This window comes from Onychostruthus taczanowskii, unplaced genomic scaffold (assembly GCF_017590055.1).
Source record: "Onychostruthus taczanowskii isolate IOZ18803 unplaced genomic scaffold, ASM1759005v1 scaffold11, whole genome shotgun sequence".
In the NCBI taxonomy this organism is placed as follows: Eukaryota; Metazoa; Chordata; class Aves; order Passeriformes; family Passeridae; genus Onychostruthus; species Onychostruthus taczanowskii.
Window position 1 is genome coordinate 3428872 of NW_024497629.1, and position 19906 is coordinate 3448777.

Consider the following 19906-nt stretch of genomic DNA (forward strand, 5'->3'; position numbering starts at 1 on the left):
TCTGCAGCAAACTTGACAAAATGTGTGTTCAGCTGCTGTGCCTTCTGGTCCTTGGCTGGCAGGGTTGTATTCCTGCCACTCCTCAGGCATCCTGCTCCTCAGCCACTCACAAATTCACAGCTGCCTTTTGGTCCAGCCAGGTATGTGTTTGCTTCCCCTCTGAATCCAGTAGGATTTATACAAAGCATAAAAACAACTTGTCTGTGTGTTCCGGTCAGCTAAAAGAGAGAGAAAGTGTCAAAACATCAAAGAAGAGTGAAGATACAGGTTATTTTTTTCTTTAACAAAATTCAGGTAGTCAAAACAATGAAAGAAAAGAGAGCTTTGTTTTCCTAGCAGTGTGTGTATCTGTGCTCACAGCTGAGAGGCCTTCAGAGATTTAAACAGGCAAATCTCTATTTTCTGTCAGTTGTTGAGTCACAAGCTTAGGTTGCAAGGCATGTTTGACCATCACTTTGCCAAGTGACACAAGTATTTGTCACAATTCCAATCCAGCTGCTGTCAGATTGGCAGCTCACAACATCCCAGTAAACAACCCCATTGGTCTTCTACTGACAGATGAAATTTTTCTGAAACCAAAGATAATAGTCTGGTGTGGTGTTCTTCTCCATCAAAGAGAGAAGAAGAAAAGGGAGCAAAAATTCTGTATTACCTACCCAGTTAGAGGATAAGCCTACCTCACTTTCCATAAATTGTCTGGTCTCAACCTTTTTTAGAGGCAACCTTGTAGCCTCTCCTGGATTGTTTTAACTGAGTGTCTAGGGAATAAAGCAGGTTGGCAGGGGTGCTCTCCTTGCAGAAATTTCATCCCTTCAGTTTATCTCCTGAACATTTTTGTTTTTATAGGTGCTTTGTGAGTGGTGTTTCCTATGCAGAGGGCTTTCCTTTCTTTGCTGCCACCAATTCCATCCCCTGAGAACAACTTCCAATGTGTTTCCTTACTGAAAATCTTGCTGTGCCCCCACAAATGGGACGTTGAGGGTGATTGAGAGAAAACAATGGAAAATGAAACTATGTTTAGCTGATCTTACAAAATCATCCATATTCATTCTGTTTAAAGTCTTCTGAGTGGCAGAAACCTGTTCTCTTTGAGATAACTCTACCAAGGCTTGTGTGGCTCCAAGTGGTGGAGCTGAGACCCTTTCCTAGCTGTACTTCCCAGCCAGGGGAATCAAGTTGGATGTGTGAAAAACTTGACCCTCTTCTCTCATAGCTTTTCTTTGGGAGGGCAGACTGAATAGAATTATGCTCAGGAAAACTGAGATTTTTGGGTACTCCTGGACATGTAGTTGACATATATTCTATCCATAAGCACTCCTTCAGGAGAGTGTATTGCACAGGTGGTTGCTGCTATGTCTGCCCCAGCAATCAGAAAGAACTGTACCTTGGGATCAGAGCTAGGGCACTCACACTGCCAGAGAGGTTTGGAATGGATACACAAGTCACAGCTCTAAAATTGGCTGCTCTGTGTTTTCTTTTCTTTTGGAAATAGTCATTTCCCTGACCTAAGGAAAACTTGTGAGTCCTCCCTGTGCCAGCATTGTCCTTATCAGCATTCATATGTCCCTGTCTAGTGCTGGATTTTTAGTCCCATGAGATTATGCAGTCATTATTTCCCCAGGTTTTTAAGCAATTGCCTGGCTTAAAGTTCAGTGATGAGTTTCTGTCATGACTGGCTTGAGTGATTCCAGTACATCCACAGCTGGAACATGAGAATCCTCTGGGAAAGAGTTTAAGTAATTATTTTAATGTGCTTCATTTTCTCTCTGATTAGAACACTGAATATACTTTAATGGGTTTTATAAATAGTTAATTTGTGTTTATGCCATCATCCTAAGCCCAAAGGGCTGAAAATAGCTCTCTAGTCTGTGTAGTGTTACAGCTGTGTACCATCCAGTGGTGTTTCCAAGCAGAACACAAATGTAACTTCACCTGGGGTAAAATGCAGCAAGGACTTAATTGCTTCATGCAACACTGCATTGCAGCACCATAAATGAAGAACACTTAATTCAACTGGAAATGCAGAGAGAATTGCACCCATGTAAATGCAAATACCCAGCTTGGAATTTGACCAGATTGCTAAAGTAGATTGTCTTCTTTTAATAAAGATTTCACAGGATTTTTAACAGACCTGGTTCATTGTTTACAATGTACTAAAGGAGTAAAACTTAACATACACTTTTCTGTATACAGAAGAACTGTGGAGCCAAGTAATACCAGGGAACTGGAATAAAATGCCATTGCCACTAGCTGGTACCAGCTTTTAAATAATTCCCATAGTCCTCTGAGTGAACTCCTGGCTTTTGGTTTTGGCAGGATGTGCAGGCATTTGTAGCAGAGCTGGGCAGCACTGAAGGCGTGCAGGAGATGCTGTGAGCCGCTCTGCAGGCATGTCCAGCAAGTCCTTACTTAACTAGAGAAAGAGAGGAGCAGGAGGCAGGAGATCCTTTAGAGAGGCTAGAGCATAAATTTATGACTACACAGAATCAAAAGTGTCTTTTTTTTTTTTTTCCTTCTCCTTTGGAAGAGGATTGAACATGATGTAATTGGGCAGATTTAAACATGTTTTGTTTCATGGACTTTACAATAATAGGATGACTCAAGTCCTTAATTAGAATAAAAAAGCATTACCTCAACGATGAGCCTGCTCCTTTCACCAAGGCAGGGGAAATCTTTAATGGACAGATGCAGGGAACTGCTCATAGATGAGACAGACTGCTAATGAGGGATGGATTCAGAGCTGCCCTATTGCTTTACTGTGCACTGAAGAAGCTGTCTGTGAGGTTAATGTGTGCTCAGTTTAAGTCGAAATGGGAGACTTGTTTTTCCTTTCATCTGATGCTGTCAGGTTCCTAATTCAGCAGACTTCATAAAACCATTGTTCATTTTCCCCATGGACCTGCTGCAGACATTTCTGTCTTCATTTCAAAGGATCAAAGAATCAGCTTTCGGAAAACCATTTTTGAAAGCAATCTGTAAAACTTTACAAAAAATGCATGATTTAGCTATATAACTACAGATTGGTAGTAATTAACACACCTGGGGATCATATCTTTTACTGCTGCCCCTTGCAGCATTTGGCCAGGTCTGGAATCATCTGAAGTGTCAATTAAAAAGGAATGGCCCTAAGGACAGATGCATCTGGGACACAGCAGCTCTTCATTCTGCACTTGAATTTCTTGGGTCATATCACAGTACTTAAAAGTTAGATTTCTCCATTATCCCTTTAGTAAAAGGAATAAAACTGATTTTATAGATCTGCCTAGGGAAAAGTTCCCCTTTGCACAGAAATATGCCATTCAGATAGTTGTTAATGACACTGTTGTTGAAGCAAAAAAAAATACTTTCCATTACTTTCTGTACATTTTGGGTAAGAGTCAAACCCTTTCTTTCCATATTGGCTAATATGCTCAGTCATGTCCAAATCATAGAGGGAGTAAGATTCATTATGAAAGTGAAATACACAGCTGTGGTAGGTGGTTTGACTGTGGCTAAACTGCTAAATAAAAGCAGACAGGAACTGTAGTGTCGCTTTTGCCAACTAGAATAAAGTAACTTCTGTCCAACAGTTGAATCCTTCTGCTCTCCAGAGCAAACTGGCTATGTCCAAAACCAGAAGGGCCCTAAGCTTGTACTGATCCCTAAATTTTGTCCAGGCATCATTTGAGAAAGCAATAATTAGCCAAATTCATGCTGGGGAGCATGCTAAAAACTCACAAGGCAGTTGCTGTGCACCATTATCGCAGCCCGTGCACTCACCACATTTATTTGCTGTTGTTGGCCTTTTGTTGCCCACAGGGCAGCCTGGGGAATGTGCATTTTTAGGAGTCAGGGTTGGAGCTGTTGGAGCCCTGTAATGAGGTGCAGGCAGTACTGAGTGTATCCCTGGCACCTGAGGATGCTCTGTGGCCATAAACCCGCAGGGGCATTTTGCAGCAAGGATGGGTGTGGCTGCTGGCTCCTCTCAGCTGGCACTCTGTTGGGTGGTGGCACAGTCAGGAACTAGCCTGGAGCTGGATAGGTGCAGCCTAGCCTGCCTCTTTGGGGCTGTAACAGAGCTCAGCCCTGTGAGTGTGAGCTGTGGTTTATCACATGGCTTGGACAAGGTCTTGATTTTGATTTTCAGTAGTATAGGTTATTTTCTGAGGTCTGCTCTCTGAACCACAATTTTCTGTTAATAACTGCTCTTTGTCACGATACACAAATGGATTGGAGTGGTTTGAATGGAAGACTTGTAAGCTTCTTTCTTCCTTGCTTTATTGCTTTTTGTCTGTGATAGCATCTGAAGCATACTTGATGGCATCATTAAACACAAAACACAGTGTCATACCCTCAAAACCATCTTACAGAATCACAGAATCACCGGGTTGGAAGAGACCTTCAAGATTAAACGGTCCAACCCATTCCCTAACACCTCAACTAAACCGTGTCACCAAGTGCCATATCCAGTCTTTTTTTAAACACATCCAGGGACGGTGACTCCACCACCTCCCCAGGCAGACCATTCCAGTACTTTATCACTCTTTCAGTAAATAACTTTTTCCTAATTTCCAACCTATATTTCCCTTGATGCAGCTTGAGACTGTGTCCTCTGCTTCTGTCAGTTGCTGCCTGGAGAAAGAGACCAGCCCCACCTGACCACAAGCACCTTTCAGGAAGTTGTAGAGAGTGATAAGCTTACCTCTGAGTCTCCTTTTCTCCAGGCTAAACACCTCCAGCTCCCTCAATCATTCCTCACAGGGTTTGTGTTCCAAGCCCCTCATCAGCCTCGTTGCCTCCTCAGGATGTGCTCAAGTGTCTCAGTGTCCTTCCTGAACTGAGAACTGGACACAGCACTCGAGGTGTGGCCTCACCAGTGCTGAGTACAGGGGAAGAATGACCTCCCTGCTTCTGCTGACCGCACTATTCCTGATCCAGGCCAGGAGCCATTGGCCTTCCTGGCCACCAGGGCACATTCTCCAGCTGCTTATGGAATAAGTTGTCCACCTCTTCTTCCTGGCTGGGTGAATGATAACAGATTCCCAGTAGGATGTGAGCTTTGTTGGCCTTCCCCTTAATTCTTACCCACAGGCATTCAACTTCATTATCATTAGATATACCTATGGCACCAAAGGCCTCCCTGATATAAGGGCCACCCCTCCACCTCTTCCCCATTTCCTATCTCTCCTGAAGAGCTTGTAGCCATCCAGTGCAGCACTCCAGCTATGTGAGTCATCCCACCATGTTTCTGTGATGGCAATTACATCACAGCTCTGCTGCTGTACCATGGCCTCCAGCTCTTCTTGTTTGTTGCCCATGCTGCATGCACTGGTATCCATGCGCCTCAGCTGGGCTGCTGATTTCACCCCTAACTCAGGCTTACCACCCCTGGGCCTGCTTCCAGACGGCCCAGCTGCATCCCCTTCCCCCTTCAAACCTAGTTCAAAGCCCTCTCAGTGAGTTCCACCAGTTCACGAGCTAAAATCCTTCTGCCCTTAACAGAGAGATGAGGTCCATCCAGTTCCAGCAGGCCAGGTGCTGTATAAGTTGCCCCATGATCAAAGAACCCAAAATTCTGCTGATGACACCAACCCTTGGGCTGCTTGTTGATAATGTGAACTCTCCTATTCCTTTAATCATTTTTCTCTGCCACCAAAGGGACTGAGCAGAACACTACCTTTGCTCTTGCCCTATCAACCCCCTGACCCAGTGCCCTGAAGTCCCTTTTAATTGCCCTGATACTCCTGTTTACAATCTCATCACTGCCAGCTTGGAGTGTCAGCACTGGGTAATAATCAGAGGGCTAAATCAGCCCAGGGAGTCTCTCAGTGATATCCCGTACCTGGGCCCCAAGCAGGCAGCAGATCTCCATGTGGGATGGGTCTGGTCAATATATGGGGCCCTCTGTTCCCCTCAGAAGGGAGTCACCATGATTTCCCTTCTTTCCTTTTTGATGTTAGAGGAGGTGATCTGTCTGACAGATGAAGCGTAACTGGGAGGCTCCCTCCCCCAGATAATTTTCTTCTACATCATCTGTCTGACCCTCTAGATCCAGGCCCTCATACCTATTCTGAATTGACTCCTGGATACGTGATGGGGGTCAGGAGGAATATTTATTACCTTCCTGAGTAGGGACCCATTTCCACTCCCCTTCATCCACCAGGTGTCTTCCTATGGCTTGACAGTGGGAGGCATGGGAGTCCTCTGACTCCTGGTGGGCCTCCCTCAAGGATGAAAGGGCAAAACCCCACCAATCTGTTTCCCTTTCACTTTTCCTAATACTTCTTAGTCTTTCAACTTCCTCCCTAAGCTCAGCCACCAATGAGAGGAGATCATTCACCTGTTCACACTGCAGGCAGGCTTCTTGTGCAACATCCCCTGGTTCCACTGATAAGCTCAAACACTCTGCACAGGAATGGGTCTGGCCAGACACATCCTTTTAGGAGGGTTCTCTTTGGCTACATAGACTTTTACTAACTGCAGTTTTTGATTGTGTAAAAACCATTACTAACAAAAAAACCCAAAACCAACCAACCAGTGAAGACAAAACCAACAACAAACTGAAAACCCCACAGGCAGGAGGAAACCTGCAGCCCTGCCTGTGTGAACTGCTGTGCCACACTCTTGCTGGCCACGCTCCCTAGAGCCCTTTTTCAATCACCCTGCTGCTTGCTGGAGGAAAGCCACACCCTGTGCCTGTGTGGCTAATGAGAACTTACTACATTATCTAGACCTGTTTGCAACAGACATCTCATTTTTCATCTGTGTGATGGGTTATCTGCCAGCATAGGCTGTTGCTGTGTGTTAATAGTCTTGTCCTGGAAACTTATTCCTGAATCATCCATCTTTCTCCTCTTGGCTATGAGTGACAGAGCCATGGCCCCAGCTGTTCCTGTAATACAGAAAAAAGCAAATGTGTTCTCAAGAGACTCCTGAGGGTTAACCCTCACTTTGTCCCTCAGGGGCTGTTGCACCAAACCCTGACCTCACTGGAGTTGTTTTTATTTGTTCAGTGATGCTGCCAAGAGACGAGGGCAGTGCCACACAATGCCGATGTGAAGGAGAAGCACATGGCCTAGAACTGTGCACCAGAGTCTCAGGAGAATTAGTTTCGATTTTTCATTTCAAAGACATCCTGTTTGGGCTGCAGATAGCTCACTTCTGGTTTTCAGGACCACATTGCATTCCTGATCCGTAAAGGAACAATGCTGGTGTGCCCTGACAAGCAGAGGTGCAGAGAGTGAATTCTGAAAGCTGTGAGGTGTTTTGGGGCTATCCAAACATTGTGGTTTGTTGTCAGTAAGCATTGGTTTAGTTGCTCTTGGGAGGTGATGCTGGAGATGTTACCCAGCCAGTTGTATCCCTTACTGTCATGGAGGATTTTCCTTGGTCTGCCAGTCCTTTTCCAGCTGTTGGCAGCACAGCACCATTGCTCACAGGGGGGATGCTGCCATGGTGCTGTTGTGTGCTGCTGGTGGATATTATGAAAGATGTTGAGGTATCCTTAAGCCCTACAGCCAAATGGACAACATGGCAAAGGACAACAGTCTCCTTTCTGCTCTCTGCTTACCTGGAAAGGGTGGTACCCAGGGCCCCTCACAAGGATCCTTTCTAGAAGTTGGCATGGACATCAAGCTTCCCTCCATATACACTCCTCTGGCAGTATCACAGCAGCCTTTGCTCCTTCAAGCACCCCCATGTGCCTTTGTTCTGTGCCCAAAGCACTTCATTGGCTCCAGTTCAGGCTATGACTTTGCAGAGCTCTAGCACAACCCTCATGTCATTTCAAGCACTTTGAACTTAAAAACAGATGCAGAATAAACATTAATTCCAGAATGCCACAGAGAGCAAGGGAAGACCAAGGCCAAGTGTTTTAAAGTATGGATACAGTCCTGCACCAGCCCTCTTGTTCAGCAGAGTAGGTATGTGTGCTGCTTCCTGTGCTCATGGCACCTCTGCTGTGGAATTTAGTATCAAAATCTTTCCAAAGCCACTCCATCACTGCCCTCCTCAGCTGTGCATGGGAGGGAAATTATAATGACAGACTCATGGGTTGAGGTAAGGACAGGGTGAGATTATTCACCAGTGACTGTCACAGTGAATTTGGGAAATGAACTGAATTTATTACCAGTCAAATCAGAGTAGGACAATGAGAAATAAAATTGAATTATAAAATGCCTTTCCCTCATCCCTCCCTTCTTCCTGGACTCAATTTTGCTCCTGATTTTCTCTACCTCCCCACCAGCAGTGCAAGGGGATGGGGAATGGGGGCTGGGGTCACTTCATCACATGTTGTCTCTGCAGTTCCTTCTCCTCAGGGGGAGGACTCCTCACATCCTTCTCCCTTGGGCTCATAAGTCCTGCCAGCAAACCTGCTTCAGCATGGGCTCCTCTGTCCATGGGCCACAGGTCCTGCCAGGAGCCTGCTCCAGTGTGGGGTCTCCACAAGGTCACAGCCTCCTTCAGGCATCCCTCTGATCTGGGTTGGGATCCTCCAGAGGCTGCAGGTGGATCTCTACAGCTGCCTCACCAGGGGCTGCAGGGGAATATCTGTTCTGGCTCCTTGAGCATCTTCTCTGCCTTCTTCACTGCCCTGGGCATCTGCAGGACAGTTTCTCTCACATTCTCATTCTCTCCAGGCTGCAGTTGCAGAGTAGTTTTTCCCCCTTATCTGTGCTATCACAGAGGCACTGCCACCATGGCTGATGGGCTCAGCCTTGGCCACTGAGGAATCCCTCTTGGAGCTGGCTGGCACTTCCTCTGTCAGACATGGGGAAGCTTTCAGCATTTTCTCACAGAAGTCCTTCCTGTAGTCCCTGTCCACTACCAAAACCTTGCCATGCAAACCCGGTACCGGTACCAATGTCCCTTCTTGGAAGAGCAAAGGAAGATGAACAGAGACAGGAGTGAGGCCAGGAGCTGGGTGAGCAGCATGAAGGGGTTGGCTACAGAAAGAAGTCAGCCCTGTGAATCAGCATTTTGACCATATCTGATGTACTGTATGTACTGATGTACAGCCACACTGACCCTGTGGTATTCTCTGTCCTCACTGTGTGGCATGTGAAAGGTCTGCTGTAGCATTTCTGCTTATGGATCCAAATCCTGAAGTGGCCTGGGCCTGTGTTTTCTGTCTGTAATGATCATTCTTCCTCCAATACTGCCATAGCCACTGTAACACAAGGGAGTAAAAGCTCAAAACATTGTGGAGTTATTTGTAATTGCTACTCCCCTGCTCTCATCAGCACCATTTCAGCACTTTTCCAGTCATCCCTCTTATTGACAGAGTTCAGTGATACAGTTTGTGTACCCTCTCTGTATTCAACCACAGATCCTCCTTTACCAAACCTAAAGTAATTTCTCACATCTCCAATTTACTAAATGGTACAAGATCCTTCACAGAATGGAGCTTTAATGTTCTTTGAATGAATTTAGGATTTGTGAGTCAGCAAACTGACCCAAAGGATCAAGTTAGCTCACAGGTGAGTGACCAGTAGCTAAATCTGGCTCACCCTGTGAGTGACCAGTAGCTAAGCCTGGAAAGAGCTTTCCTTGGCTGTTGGAACTCTATGTTTGTTGCTTTTTGTCCCCACACAAGCCTGATATCTCATGTCATCTGTGGTATGGGAGCCTGAGATGTTTACCAGCATTTCTACCCACAGTTTGTGTTCCCTGATCCATCTTCCCTGCTGCACGCCTTGCAGCACAGGACTCTTCAGGGTTTAATACAGCATCTCAAGGGGCTGCTGGACAGATTATCAGGTGGCTGAGCAGGAGCAAGGAGTGGGGTCTGCAAGGAGTCACTTGTGTGGATCTACAAGCTCATGTTGTTTGTGTCAAGTCATAATCAATCCTCTGGGGATGTGGGATGCTAGCTGGAAGCCTGAGATCATCTATCTGCCAGCTCTGAAGAGTACTGTGGGAATAGCAAGTGTCCTCTGGCTGAGCTGAGCTCAGAGATTTTTTGCCAGTAGGAGGGGAGTGAATTTTGTTAAGATTTTGGAATATTGTCGTGGCTGCCAAATAACACCAGCACTGAGTTGGATTGTGTGCGTAAGCCAGAGCACTTGTGAAGACTGCTCATTTCTTCTTCTTTCAGTCACGCGTTGTGGCTTTAGCAGGTTCCAGTGATTCAGTGCCTGGCCCCGCTGTGCTCCCCAAGGGGTTTGTGGTGCTTCCCCACTGGACCCCCCTCCAGCCTGACAGCCAGCAGCCGGCACATGGAGCTCAGTGCCAGCCCCTGGAATTACTGACCTTGTAAAAGCTTCTCTGCTGAGAAATCAAGCTAGTTAGCAATAAAATTACAAGTAAGAATCCAGTTTTTAAAAATGCAGAATTTCGTCAGCCATTTTTCTGCTTACAGTAAAAAGCAGCCCCTGGGCAGCTGCCACTGCAGAGCCTCAGCATCTGGCTTAGGAGGGAGAGATTGTGTCTGGGGTGCTCCCTGGTGTGACTGTTCCTACAGTCTGACCTCCAGCAGTGTCTGCAACATCACATGAATTGCTTCATGCAATAGGTATATCCATGGCCTAGGGAATATTTCACCCAGAGCAATTTTATCCTACCTCTGTTAAAAAAAAAAAAAAAATCATCACAAGGAACCTGTAGGCAGGAGAGCAGTGTTCTCTTTTTATGGAAGTTGTTTTGATGTCATGATCAGCAGGAGAGGCAGCAGCTGGAGCACAGCACGGTGTCTGCAACAGCGGTGCCATTTAGCTCTGACAATGTCTCACTGTGTCCTTCTCTCTTGTCGTTCCTGTGGAGCCATCTCTGAGTTGTGGTGAGAGGTCTGTTTTACCCATGGCACAGCCAAGAGGAAAAAGTGACCTCTGTGAACAGCAAGATGTGGGGGAGGGAAGGCAGTGGGGAACCAGGCTCAGCCCCGTCATCCCTCCTGGAGGTGATGCAAGTCCTGCTTGGCTGCTGCTGGAATCTGCTCACTGCCTTGGTAACTGGCCCCTCTTGAGCTTCTCATAAGCTCTTTAGATGTGGTGTGGCAGATGTGTCAGACAAAATTTTAGACTGGAACATCATGTGCTAGAGGTTTTCTGTAGGCTGGGGGGTGGTCTGTGGAGGTACCAGGCAAGGAAAAGGAAAGATACCCTTCAGACTGAGTTTTATATGGAGTGTCAGGGATTAGAGAGGCCAGAAGTTCTTTATGCAAACATCCTCTATCCTATTTGAAACTTTTCTGTTCACAGACAGAAAAATTAGAGTTGTGTCTGCAGTCTGGGCTCTTGTACCTCTTCTGCTGTACAATGTGGTGAGGAGTGAATTGAGGTGAGGCAGCAGCAAAGTGGAAATTATCTCCTCCTGAGGAGCACAGTGTGAGTCCAGGGGGCTGGAGTACATTCTCTTGTGAGAAGGCAAAGATTAAATAACCCAAAATTAAAACTTTATTAAGTGGAGGTAGCGGTTGCAAACAGGCTGCCTGTCCTGGGGAGGAGGCACCACGCAGCTGCTGATTAGACCTTGCCAAGGCCTGTAGTGAGACGACACTTTATAAAACTTTAGGTGTGGAGCTGAAAAAGGGTAGGTTTAGATGAGATATAGGCACAATAAAGGTGGTGAGACACTGGCCCAGAGAAGCTGTGGATGCCCCAGCCCTGGAAGTGTGCAAGGCCAGGTTCGATGGGCTCTGAGCAGCCTAATGGCAGGTGTCCATGTACACAACAGGGGGCTTGGAATAGGTGATGCTACTGTCCCTTCCAACCCAAACCATTTTGTGACTCTACTGTTCCATGAGTACCCAACACATCCGAAAATGAGGTGTCAGCTATTCACACATTCAGTGCTTTCTCAGAAAACAGATCTAACAAGAAGCTACAGTAGTAAGTTCATGTCAGGAAGGGAGCAGGTTTTACCATTTCAGTGTTGAAGAAACGAATCACTTCTCCAAAATGGTTGTTATTTGCATTTTTCACTTACAGCTGCTACTTGTAAGAATTCTCAACATGACATTGCATACTTTTAGTACCTTTAACTCCCTCTTTGTGAGGCCTTCTTTTTAAGTGTTTGCTCCCAAATCTGTTGAGAGTGTGGCAGAAAACATGCTTACTAACAAGTTTTTTTCACACACTGTTTCAGCTTGGGTGACTTGCTTTGTGAAGCTTCTCAGGATGTTTGTGAAGAATGTCTCATAAAGGGATGATGTTGGGAGGTTGATTTCATTACAGTGGTCAAATTTAAATTCTTGAGGCACATTTTATTGCTGAGATATACTTCATATAGACATCACTTTACAGGCAACACAGTACTACTCAAGAATTTGTTAGTTTTGGAGATACAGACCTGCAGCAATCATTAATTAATGTAACAGAATGGATTTTTTTTCTTAGAGTGTAGTTTTTATAGGATTGAAAGAAAGTTTCCTGAGAAGTAACTCCTGAAATGTAACTATTCCTGAAAGTAACTTCTTTAGCTTGAATCTTACTTTAAAGGAAATAAACCAAGGGATAATGTCTTGCAGAATTTTTAAGTGCAAACTGTTCTCCCTCATTTTATTTTCTGATAAAGCTTTGTTTCATTAGAAAGACTTTGCATTTATTTAAGATTTGACATGAATTTTGCCTTTTATTGAAAACTGACTAGTAAATATTGTTTATTTTTAGGGGCTAGCACTTAACAGCTAGTTATCATTTGTGATCAGCTTCAACCTCTCCCCTTTCTCTTGTTTTGCCTACTGTTACCTCTGCTTAGTTCTATCCTTTTTTATTCCTTACATTTTCTCATCTGCATTTTCCCAATTTCCAAGTGCAGTTTCCTGTTTCTCCTTCAGTTACTGCCTGGGGTCTTTTTCAGGAGCGTAATTTGATCAATGAGAATAATCTTTAGGGTTAAAGCAGAAAAAGAACAGTCCAGAACAGAGGTCTGGAGAATTAGAGGTACATGATGTGAAGAAGGGAGTTCAAGATGACAAGGAAGCCTTATTGTCAGTCTGGAGGGTAAAGCAGCACTGCAGATTCTGGAGGTGGAGCAAGAAAATGTCTGATACTGGCAAGAAACATCGGGAAAATGAGGAGGAGGGATGAAAAGGGGAAAAAGGATGGAATTGGGCAGAAATTGTAAAAGCTGGACACAAAGGAAAAAAAAGGTGCACCAGAAGAGGGAAGCAGAGCAAAGATCAATGCTTCTCTCCTTTTATCAATTTGAAATCAAGTCCTGCCAGACATACAGATAGAGAAAGAGAATTAAGGGCATGATAAAAGCTGGTATGCATCAAGCCCTGATGCTGCCATCATCATGTTTGCCTTGTAGCTCTTTTACTAATTCATAGACAGACATCATATTCTCGTGTGCTTGTCCTACCAAAAGAGTGTTGTGGTTTTATCCCCTGTTGCTTGTGGCATCTGAGTGTCCAAGTTAATGCAGAGATGGCTCAGGATCTCCACAGAGAAGCAGGTTCCTGCAATGGTGCACTGAGATCATTGTCTGCGGGACCCAGAGGAGAGAAACTTACATTGTCCTGCTCCTGCTTTAGAAAGAAATGGTGGGAACTTTCAGGATTGCTATGTCACACCTTGGGTATGATGCCATTATTAATCAAGGCTGTAGGTTCATGAAAAGAAGATAGCATGACTCTGGACAGATTTTAGTAATGAATGCTCTTCTAATTACTTACTGATTATATCTGATAATCTGCCTTTCTATAATTTTACTGAGCATCAAGGCAATGCTCACTGGCCCATGTTTATGTTCTACTTTTTTAACTTTTCTGATTTCTAAAATAGCTTTATTTTTAGCCCTCTGTAACTTCCCTGGAGTTCTAAACTGTGTTGAGTAGTTACATCCAGGGCGCAGAAAATGCCTGACCAATTTTTTCTGAAACATCTTAGTTCATGTTATCTGGTACTGCATATCTGAAAATGTTCATCATTAACATAAGTATTAGGATAAGAAAAATTTCACTGTTGTCAGAAACCCTGGAAGTATCATTTTGCTGCTTTGCAGATGAAACCCAAAATACTAATGAGTATTTTTAGCTTTTTCACATCATTATTGACAACTTTATTATGCTTCTCTTGTTCTGGACCACTGTGGTTTAATTTAGTCATGATTATGTTTGATTATGATTTTGAAACTTGTCTTTTGTTGTTCGTTAACTTGCTTCAGCAAGTCTTACACTCTGGTTTAGTCTAGAAAATGAGAGGAAAATTATAAAGAAATTTCCTTTATGTTAATTTTCATTCTTTGCAATCTACTCTCTAACCCTAGTTCCCTTGCCAGTCTTATGAGTGCTTGAGTTTTATTAGTTATTTAGTTGAAAACATTTTAGCAAATGTTTCTCTATTATGATTATTGCTAATGAGCTGTGTACTAGACAAAAGTTGTCCATCTGTGGTCTTCTCATCTGCTTTCAGATTACACTGGAAAAGGATATAATCAGAAAACTTGAGGACAAATTATAAACACTGCTTGCCTTTGTTTAGGAAGAACAAGTACTCTTGAGTTCTGAGCCCTCCAGAAAAATCTCTCCACAAAAGCAGGTCCCTGGATGGGAGCTGAACTCTTGAAAATCTGTTCCTTCAGGCTTTCTTTCCATCTGTTGCTCTGCTGGAACAATAATCCGAGGCTGACCTAATGTCAGAACAGAAGCAGACAAACTTTGCAAATGAATAATCTTGTTCCACATTATTTCTAATTGGCAATTTATTCTATCAATTACACATTATCTTACTTTGGGACATGCCAAAGCCATTTAAAATACTGTAAATTAGCATGATGTCCACAAGAAAAAGATTGCTGTGTGAGGTGCAGTATCCCTGCAGCCAGCACTTGTCGTGGCAGCTTCATGCTTAGGAGTGAGGCTGTGTGAGCCGATGGGCTTTGAGTTTCTATTGGGGATCCCTTGTCCAGAGCAATGGAGAATGACCCCTTTTGTCCTGTCTGTTATTATCAGGCAGCTCTGGAAAACGAGCACTGTTGAGTGAAAAGAAAGCAGCAGATGACATTTTGTTTTCTGCAAAAACTAGTGTATAGGATCTTTGTTTTTCAGATGTGGTTTTCAAGAAGATGTGCTGATATTGCTGCTATTCTAGCTGTAGCTCTTTTGTTCAAGCCTGAACATAGATGTGTGGGAGTGGGGATGTCCATTTATACTAGTGAGCTCTTCCCTTGTAAAATTCCATGAATACCTAATGTATAAGTATGTATATTCTGAATAAGTTGGGGTTTTTTTAATATTGCTGTAGCACTCCTTTTCTGAAGCATAATTTTACTTCTCTAAAAAAGAGATGGTCATATTTTCAGAACAATAACACCTGAAGACTTTTTCCTGTGTGCTGAGATTACACATGCTCTTGATTACAACACTCACTGTTTTAACCCAGCAGTGAGCCTGGGGCAGGGACTCCTCTGTATAGAGCACAGTGATACACTGTGATTTAAACCAGTGTCACCCAGCATTGGATCTGTAGTTCCAGTGTTTCACAAACAGCTGTCACACACAGGTCTGGAAATCTTCTGACTTTGGAGTGCCTTAGTCATCCTCGTTGCTGTTTTCCACACCTGACCAGAAAGCTCTTGTGCTTTGCTGCTGTGCCAGTGAGATCTGGAGGCTGCCAGAGGAGTGACCTACATTGTGTCAGTAAACAGTAACAGGAGAACTGTGCTCACAAAGTGAGTGAGGTTTGAAAGTGTCTGCATACAGGGCTTTGTTGACATTTTCATGGGTGATTTGAGGATCATGTGGGAGCCAGGAGTCTCAGCTGGACTTTTGAGTGTTCCAGCAGCCTGACTAGGTGGATTCATATACCGTAATTTTTGATCATCCAATTTTGGTCCATGTCAATTAGAAGGCCAGTCTTTATGTACAGTCACTTAGGAGGCTCCTTTTTAGTCAGAGCAGGTGACAGTATTGTTTGAGTTATTCTCACAGTGCTTCCTGTGTAGACATCAGTAGGCTCAACTGGGTAAATAGTTTCTGCTGAACAAAGGATTACGTCATCTTTAGGGCTGCTTTGGTTTTTGTAGAGGTTTTAAAAGTCACTAGAGTGATGCTCCAAAAGTTCACTTGTTTCATAAATGAAGAAATAGCAATAACATGGGTCATCTTCTGCCAGCTGGATGCTGGTAGTTTCAAAATGTCATATGCCAAGGTTGTGAGTGTGCTGTATGAAGAAGGTGCTAATGAAATGCAGGCTTTGAGTACGGTAATAATTTGGAAGAATTAATGTTCCTTCATTTCTGTCTTCTCCAAAGACTCTACATTCCTGTGCAAGTTTACTGCACCCTGGTACATCATGATCATCGAATTAGCTATCCTTGCAGCTTCTCCCCTGCATGCCTGCCAGCTTGGGGCTTCACAGTCAGCTTGGCTCCAGCACAGTCCCTGGGCCCTGTTTATGGGGAGGTAGCAGCAGTATACAGAGAGGGGATGGGTGGGCAGGCAGATGCACCCTCAGGCCAGCTGCAGAACCTCAGACAGTCTCTTAAATTTCCCACACCCCCTTGTCATCTATTAACCTCTGCTCAGCAGTGCAGTCTGGACTGGCACAGCTAAATACAGGACCGTGGGAATCCTGTTTCCCACTTAGGGACTGACCTCAACAGTGTCCCTCTATGGATATGCTGCAATTACTTGGCAGTCCAACAGTGGCTTCCTTAGAAGGGCAGTGAGGGGAAACAACTTGAAGGCAGAAAAACAATTTCCTGCTGTTCCTACCGGTACCAGTCATGCCCAGCGGGTCTGGCCCTGTGCCCTGTAGCTGCCAGTGGAGTCCCCTGGCCAAACAGAAAGTGAGCCCATGTCAGTGGGCTGGTTTGGTGGCCAGACTACACAAAAGGTCATTACCAGGATATTTCAGTTCCATTATTTCTGTTTTACATGCTGTTCTGTATGATGCTCTTTATGATTCTCTTCCCTTTCTTTGGTGTTTCCCACTATTCTGGTATTGTTTACTGCAAATACTTGAGCTAACTAATAGTAAATTCCTTGCTAACTTCACCAGGGTGGAGACCTGTTGCTTGGCAGTGTGCTGGCTCCTGTATATAATTACCTTTGCCATGATGGACTCTTATGCATCAGTTGAGCTGTTGTAACTCTAAATGGACAAGAGGTCTTGTCAAAGACTTTTGGCATTCTGTAGGTTGGCAAATCCTCACCTATATTATCATTCATCTCTCAGAGAATACTTTGTGAGTTATGCAAATAAAGGTTGCTTCTTCCATAGTAGATTGGATTTATTTGTGTTTGCTAAATCTTTTCTTTAATCAGTTTTCAGCTCTAAATGACTTGGTCCTACTGTTCTTCCAGTTTTGTTGTTGTTTGGTTTACCTTTACCTTTAATACTTAGGGTCATTTGAGTGATAGATCCCTTACTACAGTTAATAAAGCAATGAATTTGAGTTTGTGTAAGTATCCTGGATGAAAGCTGCCTGTACATATTTTAACTTTAGATTTTGATAGGTTTTGGAAGAAGGGTCTTCTGTAAATGCTTCAGGTTGAAGCAGTTCCTTGGAGCTGTGCTTTCAAAAGTAGCTCAGATTCAAAAGTTATTTGAGGCATATCCCTAATGAATATGAATGCAAAAAAAAAATCATTAAAGTTTCTTCTGCTTTATAATAAAGGGCTTTGTCGTGAATAGTAGTTGCTGACGCCTGCAGATCTCTTTAGAGTATCAAATAGGGTATATTTCCAAATAAAGCAATATTTAGGTTCTGCATGGTGCTTGCTCTTAGGCTGCATTTGCCACAAAGAGGTGGTAGCAAGGTAATACCATCTGTGAGTTCCAGTTTGTTGATAATAAACTTGTGAAAATAACTGGACGTAACTGGACTCTGCTTTTGTGTGCAGCTGTAATTGCAAGAAGATTTTACAAGACTCTTTAATGTAGTTGGAATGTGTGTGTAATCTTTTGACCTTGTTCTTAGTTTTTGATGACTATGGCATGTTAAGTGCTGATAATTGGGTTTGCTCTAGGCTGAAACCTGACCTGCTCTCTGCAGAGACGATCAGATCTTCTATTGGAAGAGGCACTCAAAGGGGTACCTTAGAAATTGCAGCACCAGAGCTGCTGAGAGTGAAGATCTCTGAAATATGGCAATGTTGTCCTAGGGACTGCTTCTCTTTCAGCCTAGTTTGAATTGGACTTTTCACCCACAGGTTATTGTCCTCTAAATTTTCTTTTCTGTGCCATCTGGTTTCCCTCATAACTCAAGCTCAATTATGGTGAGTGCTGCCTTGTAGCTTCAGCTGGTGGAATGTGAGTCCTGGGTATGAAAGCAAGAGGCAGGTGCTTTTCACTTTGCTCTTGGAAAGGGAGTCAACTCTCTGTGTTTAAGCCATGTGCAAATAAGGGGGGTGTTTAATGCCTTTATGAAAGGAGTATGCAGCAATAATAAACAGCAGCAGGAGCTGGCAGGGTAATGGAGCTAAAGGGATTTTTTTAAAACCTGTCCACAGGGATCAGTGCAATGGACCAACTTGCACTTTGTATTTCAAGTCATCCTTTTCCTCTGTCTCAAACAGTGTTGATGGAACTGATCTTCCTTATTTTAAGCTTTCTGTGTGGGAGCAGTAAAACTGCTTAAATGTTTCTGAGCAGTCGTTTGCACACTGCAGCATTGTTAGCTCTGCTTTTCCCATTCCCATTGGACTCCTTGACATATGTTAAGAATACACAACATGGGTCCAGCTAGAGAATGCCAGACCAACTGTCCTCCAGGTCAGTATCCCATTCCTGCCAGCAATTAACAGATGCCTGTGTACCTTTGTCTAAACCTTTCCTAGCCTCCCACCATCTATTTTCAGCTTAGGAGACTTTCTAGCCATAAATCTTCCTTGTTAAAGGAATAGTTGCAGCTAACTTTCTTTTCTCTTATGTTTTAGAACGAAAAAAGCAAAGAAGACACCTGCTCCTCCAGCCAAGGAAGAGAAGCCCAAATTAACCATTTTTGAAGAGGAGGTGGATCCAAATGAAGGACTCTTTGGCCCAGAAAAAGATTTTTCATCAATCAGTCCCAGAGGAAAGATTAAAGAGAGTAAATCTGTTCTATATTTGTATATACACAGATTGTTTTATCTAAAGCATGTGTATAACTGAGACTTTAAATTACAGTGATGCATAGTATACAGGCTAAATAATGTCTTGGAAATGTTAAGGCAAGTCTTCAGCTGAGCAGAATCATCTAGAATCATTCAGAAAGAACAAATGAAACCTGTAGCTCTCGTAGCTGTTCTTTGTAAACATTTTGAATTGAGATATTAAGGTCTGTGGGAGCTGACTGTCCCACAGTCATTCTTGCCACACTAACAGGAGTAATGTGACCTACTTTTGAGTGCAAGGAAAAAGCAGATTTACCAAGTCCTAGAGTGCAGAGTATCACTGCATTCTGTGGACTGGAAGTCTTTGGGAAAAAAGAATTGTCTGCATGATCTGGTTTTTCAACCCACCTAGCCAGATATACTAGTTAGTGTTAGTGCAGGCCTTGTGTGACATAGCATGATTTAAATTCAGCAGCTTCCTGTTCCCCTTTCTAGATCTGAAGTTATTTGAAGACCCAGACCTCGGTGGGGTGGTGAGACTGGGTGACTCACTCCTGCTGCCAGCTGCTTGTGAGCACAGCAAGTATGTGCTGAGCAGGGATCCTGAGGAGGACACTGAGGAGCTGCTGAGGTACTCATCTCAAATCTGTCATGTGGGATGAAGGTGGTCTGATCTATTCTGATCTATCTTGAAAGAGGTGAATTTGGGGACAAAGCTTAAATACTCAGAATGCAAACTGTGAATCAATACTTGTATCGACAAGTAAAATGTAACATGTGTCATGGAGCTTGGACATCAAACACATTAAAAAGGAAATTAGGAAGACCCTTTGAGAAAGGTGGGCTGCAAGGAATTTTTCTGTGACTCCAAAGGAAGAGCCTATCTTGTTCTTGTTTTCTAACATGACACTTTTACTTTCTGCAAATGATCCACAGGGAACATGA

The 19906-nt window shown here is 43.8% G+C and overlaps 1 protein-coding gene across 1 annotated transcript in view; it reads left to right on the forward strand.

Moving 5' to 3' along the window:
* Nucleotides 1–19906, forward strand: part of HS1BP3 (HCLS1 binding protein 3) — a 53148-nt gene that overhangs the window by 23443 nt on the left and 9799 nt on the right. Inside the window, exons 5-6 of the mRNA XM_041421965.1 lie at nucleotides 18806–18957; nucleotides 19457–19592. Coding sequence (XP_041277899.1) covers nucleotides 18806–18957; nucleotides 19457–19592 — 288 coding nt within the window. The remainder of the gene's footprint in view (nucleotides 1–18805; nucleotides 18958–19456; nucleotides 19593–19906) is intronic.